The sequence below is a fragment of the Xenopus laevis genome, chromosome 3S (assembly GCF_017654675.1).
Source record: "Xenopus laevis strain J_2021 chromosome 3S, Xenopus_laevis_v10.1, whole genome shotgun sequence".
Taxonomy (NCBI): Eukaryota; Metazoa; Chordata; class Amphibia; order Anura; family Pipidae; genus Xenopus; species Xenopus laevis.
Window position 1 is genome coordinate 127,072,646 of NC_054376.1, and position 25,972 is coordinate 127,098,617.

Consider the following 25,972-nt stretch of genomic DNA (forward strand, 5'->3'; position numbering starts at 1 on the left):
AACTAAAAAAGGTCCAGCAACCGAAGGTCTTCATTTTCTTTGGTGGCATCTTTAGAAAAGACCAAGAAAGTGGTGGTACAATCCCAAATAAAAATCTTGATGGGTTTGCGGTGAAAACTTATTTGATGTCCTATATATTCTTGGAACCACGTATGAAGGTAAAACCAATGTCTTTCAGATCTGTAACTCTGTTATTAGATTGGAGGAGTCTTGGCCACAAAGGTTAAAGCTCAGAGATTGGTTTGAACTGAAAACTTCCAGCAACCAAAGGTCTTCATTTTCTTTGGTGGCATCTTTTGATAAGACCAAGAAAGTGGTGATACAATCCCAAATAAAAATCTGGATGGGTTTGGGGTGAAAACGTATTTGATGTCCTATATATTCTTGGAACTATGAAGGTATAACCAATGTCTTTCAGATCTGTAACTCTCTTATTAGGTTAGGGGGGTCTTGGCCACACTCCGAGATGGGTTTGAACTGAAAATGTCCAGCAACCGAAGGTCTTCATTTTCTTTGGTGGCATCTTTTGAAAAGACCAAGAAAGTGGTGGTACAATCCCAAATAAAAATCTTGATGGGTTTGGGGTGAAAACTTATTTGATGTCCTATATATTCTTGAAACTACGTATGAAGGTAAAACCAATGTCTTTCAGATCTGTAACTCTGTTATTAGATTGGAGGAGTCTTGGCCACAAAGGTTAAAGCTCCGAGATTGGTTTGAACTGAAAACTTCCAACAACCAAAGGTCTTCATTTTCTTTGGTGGCATCTTTTCATAAGACCAAGAAAGTGGTGATACAATCCCAAATAAAAATCTGGATGGGTTTGGGGTGAAAACTTATTTGATGTCCTATATATTCTTGGAACTATGAAGGTATAACCAATGTCTTTTAGATCTGTAATCCTGTTTTGGTGGGTTTGACTACAAAAGTTGAAGCTCTAAGATGAGTTGTAATTGAAAAAAGTCCAACTATATTGTCTCTAGTAGCATCTGTTGTAAGAGACCAAGAAAGGGGTCTCTGACAACACTATCCCAGATGAAAAATTCTCCCTTTTCATTCACAATTCAGTTAATTTAGTGAGATCAGTAATATGTTGGTTAGGCAAGCAGTTGGAGCAAGGAAATGCTTCAGTGCTGGTAAATTGGGGCGGTGGTGTCTTGAGTTAACTTGAGTTAACAAATTGGGTTGAGACTACTAGATATCCCTCTCTAGGACAATTTGCTGCTTCCATAGAGGAAATGGGGTAAGGTCTTGGCAGAAATTAGTAAGTTCGGCATGAAGACTCATTTCTGCATACAAGAAACAAACAATACCGGCCCCTGGAGGCAGTAATTGCACTCCTTTAATCAACTGGTGTAGCACATGGGTTTTTGCAGAAATAGGATCAGTTCCAAACAGATCAATGTCAAACCGGTGCATACCATCTCCTAGAGGCACAGAGTAGGGAGGGGTGCCCAGGCTAAGGAACCCAGAGGAAGAAAAAGGACAAATGGTACCACTGGCATCTCTAGATTTAGAGGTGCTGTCACAGTCGCTTGTCTCTTCACAGTGTTCAGAATGGAACCAGACAATTCCCCTTTGTAGCAATAACTCCAGGTTGGATCTGTGGGTAGAAAGCGGAAGCCAACCTTGGATAAGAAGCCCATTAGGAAGCAGCCCCGAGGCAGTACAGGAATTCTCAAACAAACTTAGAACCTCTTCAGGGGTAAGGGCATCAAGAGGTCGCCTCTCACAAGCACTCGCCACCCGATGCTTCAGCAACTTCACTGCATGGTCTAGTTGGTCATGGTGCAGGATCACTGAGACCACTGCCTAAAAGAATTAGTTAAAAGAGGAATAAAACACAAAAATAAGAAACAATGCATTTAGGTTTCTAAAGCAAAGTATCAGTACAGACATGGATATGTATGTAAACAAAGCAAAAAGGGCTCCCTATCTATGATGAATGCAAGTTCTTGAATCATGCTCCTTCAGCCAGTTGTGGCAGTTGTGATCTGCAAAAAGAAAACTTAACACTTTACTAAGGCATTAGGCCATTAAAGCATTCATACTTGGGTGAAACTGTGGAGACAAGACAAGGCAGGAGTGGGATAGAGAGGGCATAGAGACAGGGCAAAGCAGGAGAGGGAGTAGAGACAGGGCAAGGCAGGAGTGGGATGGAGAGGGTGTAGAGACAGGGCAAGGCAGGGGTGGGATGGAGAGGGTGCAGAGACAGGACACGGCAGTTGTGGAATGGAGAGGTAGTAGAGACAGGGCAAGGAAGGAGTGGGATGGACAGGGCGTAGAGACAGGACACGGCAGTTGTGGAATGGAGAGGTAGTAGAGACAGGGCAAGGCAGGGGTGGGATGGAGAGGGCGTAAAGACAGGGCAAGGTAGGAGTGGGATTGAGAGGGTGTAGAGACAGGACATGGCAGGAATGGGATGGAGAGGGCGTAGAGGGCGTAGAAGTAGGAACAAGACCAGAGCAGGAACAAGGCAAAAGGGGCGAGTGCATAGGGAGCTGGTGCTCAAGGTAATCAAAAGCTAATGCATAAGAAAGGAATTGATGTGGGAGTTGGATTTATATAGGGTGCAGCTGCCTCTGATTGGCTGTCAAATAAAACTGCTGGGATGGAAAAGTCAGGTAAAAAGGTTATAATGAGAATGAATAAGAAAGCTTGCCAGCTGCTCTCATGTCCTAGTGGTTATGGAGAGCATTTAAAACCCAACAGTTACTGGCTTGATTCCCAGTAGAGCCTTACATTCTGTTTGTTCTGTTGAACCTTGCAGAGCTTCTCTGGTCTGATTTGGTAGTAGACTAATGTGCACCCCTGGATGAAGTGTTGAGTTATGTACAAAATTGACATGAACATTTTTTATCATCCTGGAAGACGTTTCATATTGGGTTATATGTGCATAACAGGGTACTCATGGTCTTATAGGAGATACAATGAATGTCAGACATGACATGGCGCCAACATGGATTAGTGCTGCCCAAAACTGAATAAGAGGGGAAAGTTACTTATGCCCATGCCACAAACTATTGGTCCTCCAGCATTGTAGGGTTTATAGATGTTGGGGGGGGGGGGTTTACTAGTAGAGAAACAAAATAATTGTCCGGTGATGTTCAAAAGAGAAATGAAGGTTCCATCCCAACCAAGAGAATTAGCGCACTGCTCTACGTTAAATACTGTTTATTCAAATATAAAGTGTCTTAAAGCGCCAGTGCTTCCACAAACTTGAGGTTACAAAAGTCTATAGGGTCACATTTGTCACATGATACAGTGGAATCCATGAAGATAAAGCAGAACTGAGTTCAAGGAAAAACTCATATAAACATTGCTATCAACTTCTGTAGACTATGAGCACAGTCACAAGGGGAACATTATGAGGGGGCTTCAAGTAAATACCTTAGAATGTAACAGTCGGTACTTGCTCACTGATGATGGAGGGTCTTCTACCCTTGTCAGGCGAATTGTGGTGACATCAGGATGATTAGACTGCAGATGATCTATGCATATTCGCTGAATTATTCCCGCTACTCCGGAGCTTCTCTTCCAGGATGCAACACGTAGACCTTGGAAAACAGCAGTGACACCGGCGTCTACCAGCACGTAGGACTCAAAACCCACCTTATGAAGAAAAAAGGTAAAATGGCTTCTTCTGCTTCAAGCTACATCAAGCTACATATTCATCAGCATGCACAGCCCTATAAAATCATCCCTGCGCCATAAAATACAATAATACATTTTCCAGTTTGCTGCCCAGTTTCCCAGTTTAGACAAATCACTGTGCAAAGTGTCAGCATCCTGCATGGAACCTATAGTTCTGCACAATTTTGTATCAACAGCAAAAATCGAAACTTTCAATGGCCACCTCCAGGTCATTAATAAACAAGTTGAAAAGCAAGGGACCTAGTACAGAGCCCTGCGGTACTCCACTAATAACACTGGGCCAATTAGAAAATGTTCCATTTACCACCACTCTTTGTAGTCTATCTTTTAGCCAGTTCTCTATCAGGTACAAATACTAAGTTCCAGGCCAATATTTCTTAATTTAACCATTAGTCAATGTAGCCAAGTATCTCATCCCTCATTAAACCTTCCAAAATATTTCCTACCACTGACATCAGACTAACCGGCCCATAGTTTTGAAGCTGAGAACGGGATCACTTTTTTTACTAGGAGCAGGACTGTTGTGGAAGTGGCGTAATGCGTCACGTGGAAGTGCTGTAACGCCACATGGAAGTGACGTCACTCCGCCAAGCAGTCGGCCCCCTACCCCTCACCCCCAGCTCTTTCACCGGATTTCCTACAGAAATCCATGGAAGAGGCTGGTACTTGACACCCGAGGGCTGCCCCACAAAACCTGCCGCCCTAGACATGGGCATTAATATAAATACGGCCCTGATTAGGAGCATCAAATTAGCAATTCACCAGTCTCATGGCACCATGTAAGACCTCAGTGAATCCTCAAAGGAGGTTGCCAATCACAGAGCTAAACGTGTGCAATACCCTGGTATAAATACCATTCAGTCACAGACCTTTGTTTATGTTTACATGTTTAAGTCACTTTTGAATATCCTCCGGAGTGACTCATGCATCAGTAGTTATATTATTATATAGCCCTATTTTGGTACTCTCTCTTAAATAGTGTTTAACCCGTTGCAATCCAGGGCCCTGAATTCTCTTTGCATAGGAAAGATACTGGGAACTGGGATTTACAGCACAGTGCCTCCACCTAGTGGCCACTAAGGAGCACATATCAGGGGAATTCCACTAGAAAATAAAGCAAACAGTCTGCAGTAAAACCAACTATAACATTATATAGTAAAGAAATTATAAATGTTCTGTAAACAACAACAATATAAACACTGCCCGGGGGAACCTCTGTGGACCACCCAGCCCCTGGCACAGTCTTTCAACACCGCAGTCCCACTCTCCATTGGAAAATGCAATTTAGTACTGTTCAGTCCTTTGCAATTTGTCCCTTTCCCAAAAGCAGGTGAAAGACTTGTCTGATCCCCTACAATTTGAATTTAGTCTATATAAAAGGAAGTCTTCATTAGCTTAGCTAGTTCTTCAGTTGTGTAGACCGATGCTTTACATATCCCAGGGTGCATGAATCTAGTGTTGCAATTAGAGATGTTGCGAACTGTTCGCCGGCGAACTTGTTCGCGCGAACATCGGGTGTTCGCGCTCGCCGGAAGTTCGCGAACGTCGCGCGACGTTCGCCATTTTGGGTTCGCCATTGTTGGCGCTTTTTTTTGCCCTCTCACCCCAGACCAGCAGGTACATGGCAGCCAATCAGGAAGCTCTCCCCTGGACCACTCCCCTTCCCTATAAAAACCGAAGCCCTGCAGCGTTTTTTCACTCTGCCTGTGTGTGCTGAAGAGATAGTGTAGGGAGAGAGCTGCTGCCTGTTAGTGATTTCAGGGACAGTTGAAAGTTTGCTGGCTAGTAATCGTTTTGATACTGCTCTGTTATTGGAGGGACAGAAGTCTGCAGGGGTTTGAGGGACATTTAAGCTTAGGTAGCTTTGCTGGCTAGTAATCTACCTTCTACTGCAGTGCTCTGTATGTAGCTGCAGTGGGCAGCTGTCCTGCTTCTGATCTCATCTGCTGACTGCTGCAATAACAGTAGTCCTTGTAAGGACTGCTTTTATTTATTTTTTTGTTGTTTTACTACTACTACTACTACTACTACTATAAGAGCCCAGTGCTATTAGTCTAGCAGTGTTGGGGAGTGGGACTGGTGTGCTAATCTGCTGCTCCTAGTAGTTCAGCAGCACCAACTTTAATTTTTTTTTTTAATATTCATTTTTTTTTTATTTTACTTTTTTTATTTTACTACCGCTGTAGTAGTGTATAAGTTGACCTTTTAGGCATTATTTGCCCTGTAGGCATTATTTGCACACTGTTTTCTTCAACCCGCCATCGAGCTGTGTGACCTTGTTCACATTCTGTCTAAATATCCATAATATTACCGTCTCCAGAAAAAACACCGGAGTCACTTTTTTCAAGCAGCCATAATATATTTTACGTAATCCGTATCCACCGCTGTAGTAGTGTATACGTTGGCCTTGTAGGCATTATTTGCACACTGTTTTCTTCAACCCGCCATCGAGCTGTGTGACCTTGTTCCCATTCTGTCTAAATATCCATAATATTACCGTCTCCAGAAAAAACACCGGAGTCACTTTTTTCAAGCAGCCATAATATATTTTACGTAATCCGTATCCACCGCTGTAGTAGTGTATACGTTGGCCTTGTAGGCATTATTTGCACACTGTTTTCTTCAACCCGCCATCGAGCTGTGTGACCTTGTTCCCATTCTGTCTAAATATCCATAATATTACCGTCTCCAGAAAAAACACCGGAGTCACTTTTTTCAAGCAGCATTCATATATTTTACGTAATCCGTATCCACCGCTGTAGTAGTGCAGTAGTGTAGTAGGCAGTTGTTTAAAGAGAACAGTAGATTACTAGCCAGCAAAGCTACCTAAGCTAAAATGTCCCTCAAATCCCTGCAGACTTCTGTCCCTCCAATACAGAGCAGTATCAAGCAGATTACTAGCCAGCAAACTTACTATCATCTGTCCCTGAAATCACTAACAGCTCTCCCCCTACACTATCTCTTCCAAGCACACACAGGCAGATTTTTCAGATACATTTTTGCCCTTGATCCCCCTCTGGCATGCCACTGTCCAGGTCGTTGCACCCTTTAAACAACTTTAAAATCATTTTTCTGGCCAGAAATGTCTTTTCTAGATGTTAAAGTTCGCCTTCCCATTGAAGTCTATGGGGTTCGCGAACCGTTCGCGAACCGCTCGCATTTTTGCGCAAGTTCGCGAATATGTTCGCGAACTTTTTTTCCGACGTTCGCTACATCCCTAGTTGCAATATATAACTGTGCTCATACTACTTTGGGATCTCTAATATATCCTCGCAGACCCATGTGCACACTCAGCATTCTTATAGGGACCTTGAACTCGTGATGGGCGAATTTATTCGCCGGGCATGAATTTTTCAGCGAATTTGCTCATTTCGCCACCGGTGAATACATTTGCAATGTTTGCGACGCCGGCATTAAATTTTTTCCGACGCCGGTGACGGTTCCAATGCCAGCCCCAATTTTGATGCCGGCAATGATAAACAGATGCCCATTGACTTTAATGTTGTTTTTAATGACGTTTTGACACCGGCGAAAAAATCGGCAGCGTAAAAATCGGCTGTTTGCAAATTTTTCACCAGTTTCACAGGAAATTTCCAAAATTCGTGGTGAAGTGAAACGGGACAAATTCATCCATCACTATTTTGGACATTTCATACAAGGGCCGATCCTTTCACAGCAATCACTGCTGCTGCAGTTTTCTGGGAGTTATATGCCCTCTAGTACCGGCTTCTAGCCTTGGGTGGAGGCATTTAAATGGCACCTGCAAAAATATTATCCCCCAACCAAAGGTGCAGACTAATAGACCCTGCACTCTAGTTGGGGGAAACAATTTTTTTTTAGATTGCCCCCCACCAGCACTAGACCACCCGTCTGGGGAGGGAGCTCCCAGTACGAGCGGCCATGTTGTTGCAAACATTGAGCGTGTGCTCGAGTGCCACTCATTATGCACATGCGCGTGATGTCAGAAGCATATTTGCATATGAGCTTTCTCCCCGAGTAAGAGTACTAGCCCTGGCGTGGACCAATATTTTAAAAAGAGCTACTGTTACCCCCAACCCGTAGCGCGGGCTCTATTAACATGCACCTTAGTATGGAGATAATATTTTTGCCCAACTGGTGCCCTTTAACTTATCCAAACCTCACAAATCTCCCACTTAGTAGAGACTTGGAATCTATGCTGTTAGTGCCCCAGTGTGGCCCTTGATACTCATGTCAAGAAAGGGTTACAACATAATTTTAAAAATGTGCGTAATCCCCTGTAATAAGTCGTTTCCTCACTAGGGTCTCTTCATAGTGTTTGTACCTGTACTCACCACTCTTCCATCCAACCTGGCCAGGAACATCTCTCGCTGAGGGTCCTCCAGCCACTCATGGTACCTAGCTGGAAGATAATCCACCCCACTGTATACCCCTTCTGAGATGGACATCACCTCCTCATAGTCACAGGCAGTGGCAGGGAGAACCTGTATGTCTTGAGAAGTCGGCTGAGACATGGCAAATAAAAACACCGTCTCTCCTGTATCAGCTCAGGCAACAAAGAATGAACTTTCCACATAAATGCAAAGGTCACCAAATGCAGCAAATCAAAACAAATTACTTGGCAATGTGCTTAAAGGGACAGAACATGATCTTTCCAGGTGTAAATTATTGTTCCTCCCTCTTAAGAACTTTTATATATATTCTTGCTGCTGCAAAGAAAGACTGGTAGGATGTGTTACAAGGGTCATCTTTAGTGGTGGGGTCTTTAATAAGGGTAAACCTTTAATATAAGTGAATGTAAAATTTACGAGGGTGCTATTCTAAGCGCTTTTGTAATTTACATTCATTATATATTTTGTTTTTATTCCAAGATATTAAGGGATACATGTAATGTTAATATGAATGAATTTTGTTACAACAGCGCCACCTGCTGGTCAGTTTCCCACCAGTCTGACCAGCAAGTAGTCAAGGAAGTTGTAAGAAAGAGGCGGCTCAGATGTCCTTCTACTTAGGAACGATATGAGAAATGTTTCTATTTCTTTTCCTAAGCAGAAGAACATCAGAGCAGCCTCTTTCTTTCTCCTGACAACTTCCTTGACTACTTGCTGGTCAGACTGGTGGGAAACTGACCAGCAGGTGGCGCTGTTGTAACAAAATTCATTCATATTAACAGTACATGTATCCCTTAATATCTTGGAATTAGAAACAAAAGTGCTTAGCATAGCACCCTCATCAATTTGACATTAACTTATTTTAAAGGGTTATTTATCCTTTAACAAGCTATAAAAAGCAGCACAAGCTCACGCCATTGATATATATATAGTGTATTACAGTGACATCTGTTGGTAAAAAACCTTATTGCAATTGCAAAAAGAAACTTTATCAATTCAGATTCATTCCATATACACTCAATATCAATAGTGATGGGCGAATTTATTCGCCAGGCGCGAATTCGCGGCGAATTTGCGTGATTCGCCGCCAGCGAATAAATTTGTGAAACGCCCGCGAAAACTCGCGGCAAAAAAATTCGCCGGCGTCTAAATTGGGCGCCGGCGTCAAAAAACCGGCCCGCTTCGCGAATTTTTCGCCGTTTCGCGAAATTCGCGAATTTTTCGGCGAAGCGAAACGGCGCAAATTCGCCCATCACTAAATATCAACTTAATATAAAAAAAACCATTTACTATAAAATCTACATTTTTTATGGAATTTTTTGAGCTTTATTATACCACAAGGCTGCAAAAAGTCTGATCATCTGAAAATGCACCATCTCAGATCCGCCAAGGTTGCATATAAGTCGGTGGGAGAGGTCCCTATCCCATATGGGAGTTTCTGTGATCTGGTTAAATGATAAATAAGGTCAAATCGCGGATTCTAGTTTGGTCGAACAGTTTTTTTTTAAGTATTTATATTTAGAGTTCCTCGCCATTTGTAAAAGGAAGCACTTTCAAAATCCCTTTGTGGTCTGAGAGTTGTAATACAAAGGTGTTTAGCTGGATAATTGAATAGGACATTCAGGGGCAAATTCACTAAGATGCGAAGTTGTGCCAGGCGCAACTTCGCCGCACTTCGCCAGGCGTAGTTTCGCCAGCGCTCCGCAAGTTCACTAAAATCCGAAGTTGTGCACAGGGGTAGCGTAAGGTGCGAAGTTGCGCTAGCGTTGATTCGCTATATAAAGCGAAGTTGCGCTAGCGAAGGCTCATTTGCATACGGCGCGAAATTCAAATTTCAATGGAGGAACACGTATCTGCACTACAAATGCCTAGAAAACCTTCAAATCAGCAAATAAAAATGTTATTTTGCCCTACACATGTGCCCACTGTCTAGGTAAGTTGCCATGAGTCAGGAAATGTAGGGGGGAGGAAGGGGAGCCCCAAAAAATTTTCGATCTTTTTCAGCCTATCAGCCATCATGTAGAAAACACGCCAGCGTTTTTTTGGGACTTAGAAAAAAAATTGACTTTTTTTGAAACAATCCCTATCTACTCTATTGCGCTTCGCCAGGTCTGAGGTGGCGAAGGAAGTCTAGCGTAAAAGGTAGCGTTCAGTACACTGCGCAAGTTAGTGAATTTGCGTAGTTTCGTCGCTAACGAAAATTCGCCTGGCGTAAGGTTGCGAAGTAACACTAGCAAAACTACGCCAGCGTTCGTTAGTGAATTTGTGCAGTAGCGAAAATGCCAAACGCTAGCGAATTAACGCTAGCGTTCGGCGCTTCGCATCTTAGTGAATTTGCCCTTCAGTGAGGCCGGCATAGTTATCACTTGCAAAAAATGAGTAATTGCACCTCAAATACTGCCCTCTAGAGGCAACATTCACATCTGCTCGGCCAAATGATGCGGCATGTGAACCTGTACAAAACCGGGGTTCTAGTCAAAAGTCAAAGTAAACTGAGGCTGAGGCAGCAGCCCAGATGCCGCCCCCTTCTCCTGCTCCGTGCTTAAAAGGCAGAGTCAGACTGGGTCAAGGTGGGACAGGTACAGCATGGCATTCAAATCCTTGGATTAGGTTTATCCATAAATTTAATGTGGATTAACGATAAGGATTACTCTTATACTTTCACTTTTATCATTGGCATAATGACCACTCTTCATTGGCCTCTACTCAATTATTCAATTACTCAGTATCTTGGGCTATTTATTCCAAAATACAGCCCTCAGACAAACTGGAACTCTACTTAATGGAATTTTTCACCATATGCTTATGCTAAACCTAGGGAAAATTTCAGGGGACACCTTCATACTGTGGGGCTAAACACATATGGTGCTACATTCAAGAGAGGTGCAACTCTTGGTGTTTCATTCTTGGAGGAAAATAGGCTAGATTTATTATAATTATTATTATTCATTTGGGCTCTATCTATGTACAGCCTCTTCTGTTCATACTTTAAAAGTTAATAGTTTGCTAATATCACTGAGTGTAGAATTAAGAACCAAAACAATTGATATCTCAGCAACAAATGTTGGTTGAGCCACCGAGCTCTGTTCTTAAAATCCAATCCTTATTTTTTCAGAGCTAACGCCTAAAGTATATTGAGTATCTACTTAGAAAATGCTGGTTATTCATGTACAAACACACTTACTAATACTCCTGTCTTCTGTAAATATTAAGCTAAATCCCAAATAAACAGTTGTCCGTTTCTCACAGGCACATGTTTACATGGCTTACATAATATTTGGGATGAGGAGTAAAATGGATAGAGGAATAATCTTAGTTAATGTGTAGTGTGAACTGTTTTGTAGAGGGGTAAAGCTTTGTGAGGGTATTAGCTAAGGGATGATTCCAGTGAGAAGTGAGATGTTAATAATCCAGGTGGTATATAATCACCACTGACTGGTCATGGGATGGTGCCTGGATATAGGAACACTTACTCCCTCTGTCTTCTGTAAATATATATTAACATTCAAATGCACTATGTATTTTCTTTTTATTCCAAGATATTAAGGGATACATGTACTGTTAATATGAATGAATTTTGTTACAACAGCGCCACCTGCTGGTCAGTTTCCCACCAGTCTGACCAGCAAGTAGTCAAGGAAGTTGTCAGGAGAAAGAAAGAGGCTGATGTTCTTCTGCTTAGGAAAAGAATTAGAAACCTTTCTCACATCTTTCCTAAGCAGAAGAACATCAGCCTCTTTCTTTCTCCTGACAACTTCCTTGACTACTTGCTGGTCAGACTGGTGGGAAACTGACCAGCAGGTGGCACTGTTGTAACAAAATTCATTCCTATTAACAGTACATGTATCCCTTAATATCTTGAAATCAATAGAAAATAAATAATAAATATAAATTACAAAAGCGGCAAGCATAGCCCCCTCATCAATTTCACATTCACTTATTTCAAAGGTTTACTTATTGTTTAAAGGAAATAACAGACTCAGCCATTTGCTGGCCATTCCACAACCTCACTTCCCTTATTGAACATTGTACACTGCTTCAAATGAAAGTTCTTTCATTCTCTTTATCTTTCTTATGGGAATAAGATCCCCCGCTACCTGTCTATAACGTCCTCTAATGTAAAGAGTAACCACGTCCCCTAGCAGGTGTCTTTTCTCTAGAACTCAGAGTCCCTTATAGAGATTCCCACCGTAACCATATCATTATTAGAGCCTCACGGCCCAATTAGAGATGAAGTCCGGACCAAGGAGAAATCACCAGGTGCAATACGTGATAGCCAGAGGGTTAGGAATTCTAGAACACCCAGGAACGCCATTCTGTTGTTCCTTTTATTTCGAATTTTTGCACAGTTTATGGTGCAATGACGTTGGTGCGGGCCCCTGATTGCCATCATCTTTACCATGAATCACTCCTGACCGTTATGATGGTTATTCCCTAAATGCTCACCCAAGCAAATGCTAGACATGTATTTGGTATTATGAGATTTACCAGATCCAATTCCTAGTCAGTCCCTGAACTCCCAGACTTGGCAACCCCATTAGCCCCAGTCAATATCTGGATAGGTGAAGTCACCAATAATAATAACCTGATCTAGTTGTGAAGCCTCTTTGATCTGTAATAATATCTGAGCTTCATTCAAAGATACCCCAGAGATAATATTCTTGGTAACTTTTAGTCCAGCCGAAATCTCTGCCCAAAATGATTCCACACCCTCCCCAGTGCCATCCCAGGTAATTTCTTTAGCACATGGTTTTAATTCTGACTTTACATAAAGATAAACTCCTTCACCTTTTTTTAATCTCCCTTCTAAAAAAGAGTGAAACCATTTAAATACAAAACCCAATCACATGTTTTATCCCACCAAGTCTCCAATTAAATAATAATGAGTATATACAATTAACCCTCCCATTTTACCTGACAAGCTCTATCCATTTGCCAGCAGACAGCGGAGGATACTGTTTTTTTCTCTGATATTTATATAATGCAATGGAGACTTAGATCTAAGGTTACCGTTAGTTAATTAGATAATTAAGAACTTGTTCTTCATACCTGACCTGACTTGGAACTGTTTAGAGCCCTGTTTGTTTGGAATGATTTAGGTTACCTCTGAACCAATTAAAGCAATTGTGCTTGACATCACAGAGGCATCACTAAGTATGGTGGTGCAGTGATGCTGATGATCAGGTCAGCTTAACCCCTTAGAACAGGGATCCCCAACCTTTTGAACACGTGAGCAACATAGAGAAGTTAAAGGAGTTGAGGAGCAACGCTAGCATGAAAAATGTTCTTGGGGTGCTAAGTAAGTGCTGTGCTTGGCCATGTGGTAGCTCTTATGTGCATTGTCAACCTACATTGAGGCTCTGTTTGGCAGTGCACATGGTTTTTATGCAAATAAAACTTACCTCCAAGCCTGGAATTCAAAAATAAGCTCCTGCTTTGAGGCCACTGAGAGCAACATCCAAGGGGTTGGAGAGCAACATGTTGCTCACGAGCTACTGGTTGGGGATCACTGCCTTAGAAAATAATGTAAAAGAAATGTAAACCATTATTAGAAAAAGATGGTGTAACAGCATAAAGGTTTTGTACTTCTTCACCTTAAGTAGCCTTCTGAAGGGTTTATCGGGCCTGTTCACAGCTGAGAGAGAGGAGTTTTTGACCTAAACAGGTTTAAGGTTCCCTGGCAGTTCTGTAGTTGGGGTGTCAGGTTTCCCTAATCTATAAAAACTAGAGTCACCATGTGCCCTGCTTTTTTGGACTCCAGGAGAGGGTTGGATGCTGCTGGAGAACATGTGACAAGACGCCTCAGTAAGGTCCAAGGGTGGAGAAAAGCCAAATATTTGTGTTGGATTGGTTAAACCTAAGGTTACCAAAGTCTTAGAGAAGTTGGGCATGCAGGGAACCCATGAATAACCAGTTAGTTAGTTATAGCACATCCCAGGGGTGTTAGATAGTCAGAACTACACAGTAAGAGCAATTCTTTGCTCCACCGAAAAGTAATTGGGTTGCAATTTCTTAAAGTGAACTTTTTACAGATTAGGGACTTTAGTGTGATAGGGCTCATGGTAGTGTGTATTCCAGACAATCCGTTATGTTGGGGTTGATACCTGTGATGAGATTAACCATAAATGTGCTATATAGTTTACTGCATAATCTATTGCCTAATTCGTTACTGTACTAAAGAATACTGCATTTAATAAACATCAAGTTCATGGATTACAGGTAATGACGCCCTTTGTTTTTAATGTCACAGCAACTACGGTTGTTGTTCAGCAACTTCACCCCTCCTATAAAGACTTTCTGTAAGGGTTCAACTGAGACAGAGGGTCACAAATGTAATGGTGTTCTGCCAGAGAACCGAGATCTTGGAGATGATGGGAGTTCAGGTTCAGGTCATTTCTTCCATATGCCTTGATATATTCAATTTAGGCCTATTGAGAAGACCTTGTTTGTGTGGGAAAGGTCAAGCCTAAGAACAGTCAGTATTTTAATAGCCTTGTTGGTAAAAAATATGCTTGATCCCATTGTTATGAATAGGGAAGAAGGATACAAATTTAATTAGGCTGCTATTTTTCATGGTCTGAGGTCATTTTATTTTTAGGTATGATTAATATTTGGCAGATTTACATATGTAAGCCTTGCATATTTGTGAACACCACCATTACTGTTGGGAATGTCCATGATTTAAGCCCCTTCATAACCTTCCACTGATCAGTGATCATTCTAGAGTAGAGAACCCAGTCTTTGGGTTGCAGGCAATGAGTGACCTTCATCTGTATATTAAGGTGGCTTGATAAAAGACCAATGGCGGTCTGAAACGTTGCCAAGTGTATTGGGGTCAGAAACCCATGTCTCAATAAAGGCATTTTAAACAAAGCGATCTATGGCTGGTGCTGTCGACATCTGTAAATTAAATACACTGTAACCCTATCTTGACCTAAACCAATGCTTTGGCTACTCCTCAGGTAGAAGAAGGTTACATTAAGGTCCTGTCTCTCAGCTGGGCCCTCACAATGTTGTGAAGGGAGGGGGATTGGTTTGTGGATGACACCTCACCTCAACTGCACAGACTGGATTTTTTAGACCAGAGGTTCAAAAAGACAAATGTCTCTTAGCCTAAAAGGATGAAGTACTCACGTAGTACAATGTTGTTATGCAGGTAGAATGGTTGCAGCCTTTGTACACTGGTACCACTGTGGAGATGTCTGGTAGTGGTCCAGTCCCCTCCAGCAGAAACCTCAGGGAACAGTATTGTAAAGGTACCTGATGGTTCAGTGCTGCGTCGGGCAGAAAGAATCCCAAGGCACACAGGATAATTGCAAGCAAGCTGCCTTGCGTGTTTATTGCGAAGTGCACTGTTTCAGGGTCACGCCCCTTTCTCAAGCATGATGGTACCTCCCTGGGAGGCGCCCAGGGGAGAAAAGGCCCAGAACCCTTATTCTCTTTCCTATTTATAAACTCCCCCATTGCCCTCTAGCAGTAGTTTACTTTAACTGTCCCAACTAAACTATGGGGTCTCTACACATCTGAACAACAAAAACACATTGAAAAGCACATACAGATGAAGCCACTTGGATTTGTGAGATAAATGCGTCATGACTCAGGGTTAATTGAAGAAACTGCGTTATCTAAAGTCATCTTAACTCATTTAATGCATTTAACCTTTCCATTAGCATACCAAAGCACCATTGTGAACAATGGTGAATGCTTTAATTAGATGGGATGTTGTGACGCAGTTTTCTGTGTTAAATGAGATAAATGGGATATCTGTGTTTAGTTATTCTGTGTCAAACAGACAAACCAAAGTGGCTGCATCTGTAGATACGGTAATTAATTTGTGCAAATAAGTGCTCCCTACACCGTACATTGGAGCAAAACTAACCAAAGGATGGGGGGGGGGGGTGAGATTTGAAGGACAGGTAGATAATATGGAATTACAAATGGGAAACAAGGTGCATAGGGAAAGGATTAGACAGTGACTGTGCAGTAACAACCACCTTAACAAACCTTTGCACCCCGAAACAAGAACTTGAGAAAATCAGAAAATGCAGCTTTTATGGGTATATTATGGGCATATTATGAAATACGCAAATTTTTCTGCGAAATGGGACAAATTCACCCATCACTGCTCCTTAGCCCAGCTGGGCCAAGGGCTACAGGTTCCCATGGCAAGGTCACCCGTTTGTCCTGCTCCCGACCTCCCACACACCCAACCAGCAACCCCTCCAACCAGCTCTAATGACCTGCTCGCTCTTCCACTCCTAGGATACACCTAGTTTATGGCCCTGCTACCTACCTTGGTTCCTATTAGTAGAGTTCTATTTATTTCTGCTACAAATGATCGCCTTTCTGTTTAATAAAATGAATAATTATATAAAAGTTACAAGAACCTTTGGTGCCAAACTCTTGTGGGTGTGTGTCAGAGCATCTGTTTAATAACATTCAAATCCCACCTGGTTTTTTGTGTTTGCTCAAAAAATTAAACGATCAAACAAAAATCTAAAACAAAAATCTAAAACAAAAATAATAAAAATAATTCCAGTAAAGAAATGCCCCCCTCTCTTTTAAATCTATTCTTTAGAATTCTTTAAAATGTATATATTTCCTTATCTTTAACCTAAAAAGGTTAGATACTCACCTCAGGTGGCAGCAGCCCTGCAAGTTACCGGAGGTGGTAAAAAAGGAGGGGGGAGGCATCAGAAGGCCACCTCAGGGCAGAAAGGACCCCCTGAAACACCCCTTGGTGGAAGGGTTTATTTATTTTTTATAAAATAAGATTTTAGAAGTTTTTGATCTGCCATTTTTTTGCCTCAACAGTTTGTTTGTCCAACTTTTTTGTGCTAATCACAAATTAAAATTTCACAAATTCAAAAATAAAAAGCTTACTAGGTATTAGGTGGCGATATTTCTATTTTTACCTTTTAAAAAACATCGACATCAAAAACTCACTTTCAAAAATGTTAAAATAAAAAGGGTTGGCATTTCACCAAGGTCGCCATTTTTTTAAAAACATTTCATAGTGAAGCCTAATGATATATAAGAGAAAGAAGGGGGTAAGATGGCTCATCCAATTGATGTTTATTCAATTTTAAACATAAAACGCGAGTAGTCCCATTAAAATTTTGTTTAATTAGCAATGTCATAAATCAACTAGGGTACTGCTTGGGGTGTTTGTACACGTGGTAATGAAAATGTCTTCATTTAGATACTGCCTTGCATCCGCCCCAATTCTCAGCTATCCTTTGGCAAGCCCATATCATATGCAAAAACAGATACAGTATTACATTTTTTCCACCATTTTTAAATACAGCCTTCTGTCTCTGGTGGAAATCACATTTGTTTTTCTATTGCTTTTTCCCATTACTACTGTTCTTACTCAGTTGACTGGACTTTGTTTCATGGGACAGTCAGCATTTGACATAATGCCCTAAAACAGTAGTTGTCAAACTTCAGTTCAAGCCTCACCTTGCAGCCTTTGATCAGAGCCCTCCCCATAGCAATTAACATGGACCATGATATGGTCATGGTCCGTATAAATGCTTAGGGGGGCACTGACCTATATCATGGTCCATGTTAACTGCTAAGGGGGTGCCCTGACCAAAAGCTGGACCTGCAAGGCAAGGCTTGAACTGATAAAGTCTGACAACTACTGTATTCGAACATCATGTCAAATGTTGACTGCCCCATCTAAAAAAGTCCAGTCGGCTCAACATGCTATATCTGCCATTTGGACAAATTTCCAACACTATCGAAGGCATCTAATGCAGCTCATTTTTCAATATTGCCATCCCTACAGGATCTACAGGGGTGATCCTGGCCCATCCGCCGCCTGAGGCAGCAGCAGTCGCTGCTGCCCCCCCCCTCCCCTGGAAATTCGCTCTTAAAGGGATACTGTCATCGGAAAACATGTTTTTTTCAAAACGCATCAGTTAATAGTGCTACTCCAGCAGAATTCTGCACTGAAATCCATTTCTCAAAAGAGCAAACAGATTTTTTTATATTCAATTTTGAAATCTGACATGGGGCTAGACATTTTGTCAATTTCCCAGCTGCCCCCAGTCATGTGACTTGTGCCTGCACTTTAGGAGAGAAATGCTTTCTGGCAGGCTGCTGTTTTTCCTTCTCAATTTAACTGAATGTGTCTCAGTGGGACATGGGTTTTTACTATTGAGTGTTGTTCTTAGATCTACCAGGCAGCTGTTATCTTGTGTTAGGGAGCTGCTATCTGGTTACCTTCCCATTGTTCTTTTGTTTGGCTGCTGGGGGGGAAAAAGGGAGGGGGTGATATCACTCTAACTTGCAGTACAGCAGTAAAGAGTGATTGAAGTTTATCAGAGCACAAGTCACATGACTTGGGGCAGCTGGGAAATTGACAATATGTCTAGCCCCATGTCAGATTTCAAAATTGAATATAAAAAAATCTGTTTGCTCTTTTGAGAAATGGATTTCAGTGCAGAATTCTGCTGGAGCAGCACTATTAACTGATTCATTTTGAAAAATTTTTTCTTCCCATGACAGTATCCCTTTAAAGTACCAGGAGCAGCATTTTTGCTGCCCCTGGTACCTAGTGGGGCGCTGCAGCCTGAGGCGACAGCCTCAACTTGCCTCATTGGTGAAGCACCCCTGAGGATCTACAGCATTGGTATAGTCCTGCACTGTATGCTGCTTTAATAAGATTTTCTATTCTTAAAGGACCAGTAACATTAAAAAAAAATGTAAAAAAATTCGTTAGTACACATCAAAAAATAAACACCAACACAAATTATACTTTAAAATCACAAAGCCTTTATTAAGAAATAACTTACAGAAACTGCACTTCCTGTCCTGTACAGAAACGGCGAAAAGGCGACCATCGATCCTGCTGAGCTTGATTTCTCCTCCTGGCTACTCATGGATGTGATGCAGTGACTGCCCGGGCCCCCTTCCTCCTCCTATACGATGGATGATGTCGCTGATGAAGAGAAGCGGCAGCCAGCGCAGGGGGAAGTAGTTATGCGCTGCCTGGGGCCTAATGAGACCACTGCGGGCACAATATTTAATGGTCTCTTAGTCCCGCTCCTGCTCCTGCTATCGTTCGTATATACAAAAACCTCCTCAAATGCATTCATATTGAGGAGGTTTTTGTATATACGAACGATTTATACAAAACACATTGTTTGAGCTGGTATAGATTTATTGACGATATTTTCATAATAGGGGACCCTGGAGGAATTCCATCCCCAGATCAATCATACCAGAACCAAATTAAAGTTTACCTTACATAGTGATGTAAATCAGGTTTCATTTTTAGATACCCTTATTAGTCGAAAGGAGAATGCACTGTCTTTGGACCTATACATAAAACCAACTGACAAAAACACCTTATTACTGTAGAGACCCTGAGATTTGGGTGTATTTATCTCAGGCATTTCCCCTTGGTAAAAGGACACCTAAGGGCCCTTTAGTAACTCAGGCAGCTATGTCCCTTGCTGGGTCCACATTAGTTCATGGAGTTTGTCCACTAGATGGCACTGTTTGTCAATATAAAAGGGTTTAGCACCATGCGGTCTGGGTCTGTCCTGGGACTTTGCCTCAGTGTGAGGTGAAGGGGACAACGAACCGACTGCTACTGGAACCTTTGGATTTCGTCTGACCAACAATGCCTAGTATTCCGGATCCGGGGAACTTGCACAAAGAAACACCAACGAGTGGATCAGAATAACAAGTTCCGTTTATTGTAGTCCAAACATAGGCTTATATAGGGTATAAGCAAAGACATCCTAATATAGTGACGTATTAGCAAAGTATATGTCTTGTAATAGGTTCAGCATTCAGGATTGGAAAGAGAGAAATAACAGACAAATATGTGCGTGCGTATTAGCTGAGATATTTTGGCTAAGGCAAGCTGATAACATTGTTTATGGTACATGATGATACTTATGCAAGGTTGTCCAAGAAGAGACAGCACAGGGTCGTACAGGAAAACAAGTACAGAGGCCTACAAGGGTCAGCACGTAGGCATGTTAACCCTTCAACCCCCTCTTTGATCATAACATGATCATCTAATGTGAAAAAGACATATGAGAATGTATTTTCTTCAACTGAGAATTTTCTGAAGTACGTATCATAGAGCGGATACGCTTCCTAAAAGAACAGGAAAGATATAAATTGAAAATAACAAGAAGAACAAGAATGACTGTAACAATAACAAGGGGATAAATAATAGAATGCATGATAGCAGAACCAGTAGGTGACCAACCATTAAACACATCATACCAATAGTGTTGTAAATCATCTTGTAACTGAGAACCTAAAGAAATTAATCTGTGTTTGGTAGCAACAGTTTTAACAACAGTATCATAGAATTTATCAGTGTGTTTGTGATATGCAGCAACAGTGTTAGTATGATGATGAATAAGTGAATGACACAGAGAAACAGGGAGTTGATAATTAGCAATAAGTAAAATTAACCTAAACTATAAACTCACCTAAATGCAAATAACCGTATTGAGACTACTATGCTCTGAAGAGGGGCTAGGCCTGTCTTCAAAACCAAGAACTCATTCTTGACCAGCAGAATTAACACAACTACATGCTGGAGAATTCCTAATCCATCCCAATCTTGTTATTTGCCTAACTATACAGACTACTTCAGTTTAAAATAATTAACATGAAGTATTACATATCTAATTCAACCAACACCCAAAGATTCCATGCCATGTATTTTGAAATATTGCGTTTAGTAAACATAAGTCTCTTTATCCATGTTCCAGTGCCGTTTAGAAAAGATGGTTTGAATAAAGGCATCTGCAAAGGTATTGTCCCAATTATAGTTCTTAGAAGTGATGAACTTAGTATACTTGCATCTCCATGATATAGGCGTGTTCTTTTAGAGACAGGTGTCATCAAACTTTTTCTTTATAGTGCTTTGGAAAGAGACATGGAAAAGATGTCCGTAATTAAAGGGAACTGTGAAATAAGAATGGTTCCCATCTATCACCGATTTTGAATTATCAATAAAGAGTGTTCATTTGAAATCATCATCATCATCATAAACATGTAGCAAGAAAAACGATTGCCAAAATCTTCCACATGCTCAGTTGTTCTATAGAAGTAAACAAATTATAATGTTAGAAACTACTTTTATAAAGAATTTCAGAGTCAGGATCTTGAATCCTGATACGGTAGATTTGTTTAGCATTAGGTTCTGTACTTTGAGAAATTATAAACACAGTAAGTTTATAAAGGGCATAAAATTATAGCAATATAATGAAAACCATGAACAAGAAAACACTATCTTGCTTAAACTAAATATATCACTAAATTGGAAACCTTTAAAAGGGTTCCACCCCTTATGCCTAATTGCCCTTGCTTCATATTGTAACTCTTTAATCTTATTTACAATTCCACAGAAAACATTAAACTTTACTATGGTAAACAATTCTCTTAAAAAGATTGTGGCGTGATTAAAAAAATTTGCTGTTACATTATCCTAATCTACAATTGCTATGGCAGGAGCTGAAGTAGCAATAATACAGGTACCATAGCTATTCTCTGGTAACCAGACCTAAGCCCATGTACCACATATAAAGTAGTAGGTAGATTTTTATGTAATTAATCCATAAATAGCTAATTCTATTTTAGAATAGAATAGGTTCCAACACTCTATACTTTTCTTAAAGTTAGTATCTTTCAAATTAACAGTTGTTTTATAAATACCATCTTCTGCTTGTTGCTAAATTCATTAGCTTCATCTTTAGTTGCCTGTAAAAACACACTTAGACCAATCATTATTTTCCATGTGTCATTTAAACGTGTTTAATGCTTTAATAGTGCTATTTTCCAAGCCGTATATAAATAATAATTGTTATTGTTAAACTAATGTATGAGCAGAAATTGGGAAAACTACCATGGGTAGTCCCATTGAATTAGCTGGCCTAATGCCAAACACCCAACAATTAGTTCTATTTGCTTCCTTAGTTATTCTTTTTTTTTTTTTTGTAAAGTTATGTAATGATTTGATTGTTCATAAAAATTACTTTTGCTAGAGGACATATGAACGAAACCAAAAATCAGTAGTACTTAAAATACAAATACATGCTTGTCGGGTACACTTGCTCTACTACAATTTGAAACATGTATCTATATATCTTTATGTAATTTTACTGAAGTAGGTATTACTGATTGCACTTTGAAAGGACCTTCAAACCTTGGGTCCAAGCTGTTCCTCACGTAATTTCTAACCACTACCCAGTCACCCGGTTTAAGATAGTGTGAACCAGTATTGACATTTGGATCTGGAATAGAATCAAAAACATATTTGTGTATTTCATTTAGACATTTCTGTACAATAGCTACATATACAATCCCATTCTTAGGGCTGACCCAGACAGAATGTCATAGGGTGACAGTTTGTAAGGGCCTTTTGGATTGGTGCATATTGAAAACAAAGCAATGGAAGGAAGTTAACCCAAGATTTGAATGTTTCTTTCAGAATCTATTAAATTTTATTCTATATGACACCATTTAGGCTTTCAACCTTCCCAAAACTCTGAGGGTTATTTTTATTTAAGACATTATCTGCCCTGTAAAATGTGTACCCCTGTTACTTTCAATGTAGGTTGTTAAAGAATACCTACAGATTACCTTAGGTATTTAAAAATTCTTAGCAGTTGCTTTTGTTGTAGCCTTAGCAACTTGGCCATGCCTCAGGCCACCCCGAGAACATGTCAATACATACTGGTACATATTCCTATGGACCTACTTTAGGCAGTTGGCTGTAGTCTATTTGTAATCGCTGGAAGGGTTATTCTGGTTTAGCAAAGTGCTGTCTCGGAGATTTGACTACCTGACCAGGATTATGACGTAAACAGGTAACACAAGAAAATACACATTTTGCAACAAATGCTGGAAACCCAGGTGCTATTCAACTTTCCTGAACTGAAGCAGCCATTGCATTCTTACCTGAGTGCGCAAGTCCATGAGTTAGGTGTGCCATCATAGCATACACTGCTTTTGGTAGACAGTATAATACACCATTTCTCCATAGATCCATGTCATCCTTGGATGCTCCCAGCTTCGACCACTTTCCTTTTTCCATCTCAGGGGCCTAGTCCTGTATTGTAGCCAGGATATCCATGTGCAACGGCCCTTTGTGGTCTTTCTGGATGCAAATTACTGTCATTATAGGCAAGAGGGCAGCTGACTTGGCTCTCTCGACAGCTTTTGCATTTCCTTGTAGCTTCTGGAGTTTGAAGCTTTGTGTGCGCTTGTACTTTAAGAATGGCTACCTCAGTTGGAAGCTGTAATGCTAACAATAGCTGTTTTACTAAATTTGTATTTGTATTCTTATTTGGTTTACCTGATGATGTCACAATATTTCTGGCCCTCCAAATCAGAAGATAGTCAAGACAAATACCAATACAGTACCTGCTATCAGAAAAGATGTTTGCCCTTTGACCTTCTACTAGTGTGAATGCTGTGATGAGTGCTTGTAGCTCAGCTCCTTGAGCTGACATGTGTGGAGGTAGACTCTGCTGAACTAAAACATCAAACAAATGTTACAACAGCATATGATATTTAGCATCCTCAGTACAGTAGCGAGAACCATCAAAAAACAATTCACAATAAGGATTTAACAAAAGTTCATCTTTTACATTATCAAACCCATGTACCTCACTTTGTCAGGGTGTGTGAAGCATTTGATGGATCCCAATGTCTTTACAGATTTGTTGAATCTATCTGCCATATCTGAAATTGGTACATTGATTGTACATATTTGGCTGCGATAGATAAGAACCCGGGGCAAACCATACTCTTGATACTGCATCACACCTTGAAATGTGGGTGAGAGGCAGCAACCAAATGACTGGGCGAATCCCCTCTCCTTGCGCCCTGGACAGTGGGTGCTATGGGATTTTGGGCAGGGGGGGCCGTGGGTCTACTTGTTTGGACAAAGGTGGGATGGATGACATCAACTAGATATCCATCGATGATAAAGCCCATACATCAATTAGGACACATTATAATTCGGGAGGTACGGAAGGTTCCTCCTTAGACATTTCTTTTAGTGACAAAAGATTTACTGTATGTGGGGTATTAGTCATCTCAGACACTTACTGAGGAGGGACAGAAACACACACTCAATCCGGAATGCAGTATATGGTGCACCCTAGTTTACAAAGGATGTCCCTACCTATGAAACTGTCAGGGATGGGGGCACTGATAAGAAAGGCAGCTTGTGTAGATACGGGACCCCTACTTGGGCTGAGTCAGCAGGGTTAGTGTCCCAATTCATTTTAGCTAGCAGATGTTGGTAATCCGCTGGACCACACACATGTTTGATTATAACTAACATATCAGTCCAATTAGGGTTATGGGCACTATGGATAAACAAGAGTTCCTGTTCAAATTTGTGTGGATTAGTACGAGGCTGTGGAACATCTTGAAAAATCCTTCTAAGATTTGGTGCTGTCCATGGAATGAGCTTTCTCTGTGTTAATGAGACGTGCTGCAGGGACGCCCGCTACCTCCCTTTTTCTCTACGGGCGGGGTAGAGCTTGGCTGCGGGGCTGAGAACTGCCTGTATCAGCGCTGCTATTTTCAGCACTGAAAGATAAATTGTCTCTTCTCACTATTCTCTATTTTCTAACTTAACCCTTCTACTAGCAGCTTTTCTTGTTCCTCTCTTTGCTTTCTAGTTTCCTCTGATTCTACAGCACTTTCCTGACCTTCTATGTCACTTACTTTACCTTCTTCTACTGCACTTTCTGATTCTTGCTCTCCCCTGCTCTGATTATGGGAAACATTCCTAGCATAGGGAGTTGATGGCTCTATGTATGCCATATGAGTTACAACCACTCAACTCTTGTGGGGCTAGAGCTTCTAATACATCACTTTAAATTTCCCATTTGATTCGATTATTCTTTGTTCGGACCAAAATTCTTTGTGTAAGCATTTAGCAACTTTGAACCACGCTTCAGCGGTCTCTACAAGACCCTTATCATTAAGATAGACAGAGTTGTATCAGCGTCCTATTGACGTCTGGATACCACACGCATTAATCATCTAATTCTACTCTCTCAGAAAGAGAATATCACAAAACATAAAACACAAACCCGGGTAATAGATAGCTCTATACAGGTTCAATAAAGAGCTGCAGGCAAGAAAATACCTGTTGTTGCTGGCTGCCAGGAGTCGATTTAGACAACAGGTATGAACAATAATAGCAGGTTTGACACGAGTAAGAAACTATAAAAATAGGTCTTCCCGTGTCCCGGAGGTGATCAGTCTCCGTCCCGTCCTCCATTGGTCAACCTGTGTCCTTTGTATCGGCTGATGAGCAGTCTGAATCTGCAGCCTCACTATGGGCATCAAAATTGATAAGGACACAAACAGTCCTGAGGATATCTATTCCCGTCTTAATTAGATTATGGGTGTAAACCAGAAGAACCACACTGACACAAGATGTTCAGAATAGAAAAAGCTTCTCCCCATCATGCTATTTTATCAACCCAGGGATCAACATAAAACCCTCCTGTGGGACTGCATCTATACACATATTCTTTACAAGTTTCACCATTAGTGGCAATTTCTTTGAATCTTTCGCACCCATATTGAAATAAAACACGCTGTTTGCTTGCACCAAATAAGTAGTGAGTTTCTTAGTGAGAAAAGAAGAGAGGGCGGATAGAAATACTAAAATTAAATGTATGTAGTGTTACATGCAACTCGCAGAGTTCCTAAGGAAGACTACTTATTTGAAAAAATACTATATAAGTGGTTATTACAACTTATATCCTAGATTTCAGAAATACTAAAAAAATACAGCCTGTCTCTGGATGGCAGAGCTCATGTGCACTAATAGTGATTTATAGGGAACGTGTGGTTACTAAACTCAAATACTACTACTGAGCACAAGCAAGACGTGAAAAAGAAATAGAGTAAAGCGATCGCAATAAATCAAAACAATT

General features: G+C 40.9%; 1 protein-coding gene across 1 annotated transcript; it reads right to left on the bottom strand.

Moving 5' to 3' along the window:
* Positions 1 to 1,194: 1,194 nt before the first annotated feature.
* Positions 1,195 to 8,487, bottom strand: XB5761890.S (provisional ortholog of N-acetyltransferase 16 (putative) S homeolog). Its single transcript, XM_018239582.2, has 3 exons — positions 7,968 to 8,487; positions 3,391 to 3,612; positions 1,195 to 1,812 (listed from the first exon to the last, which is right to left on the bottom strand). Exons 1-3 carry the CDS (start codon positions 8,145 to 8,147, stop codon positions 1,195 to 1,197), a joined length of 1,020 nt encoding a protein of 339 aa, XP_018095071.1. The 5' UTR covers positions 8,148 to 8,487.
* Positions 8,488 to 25,972: the final 17,485 nt, after the last annotated feature.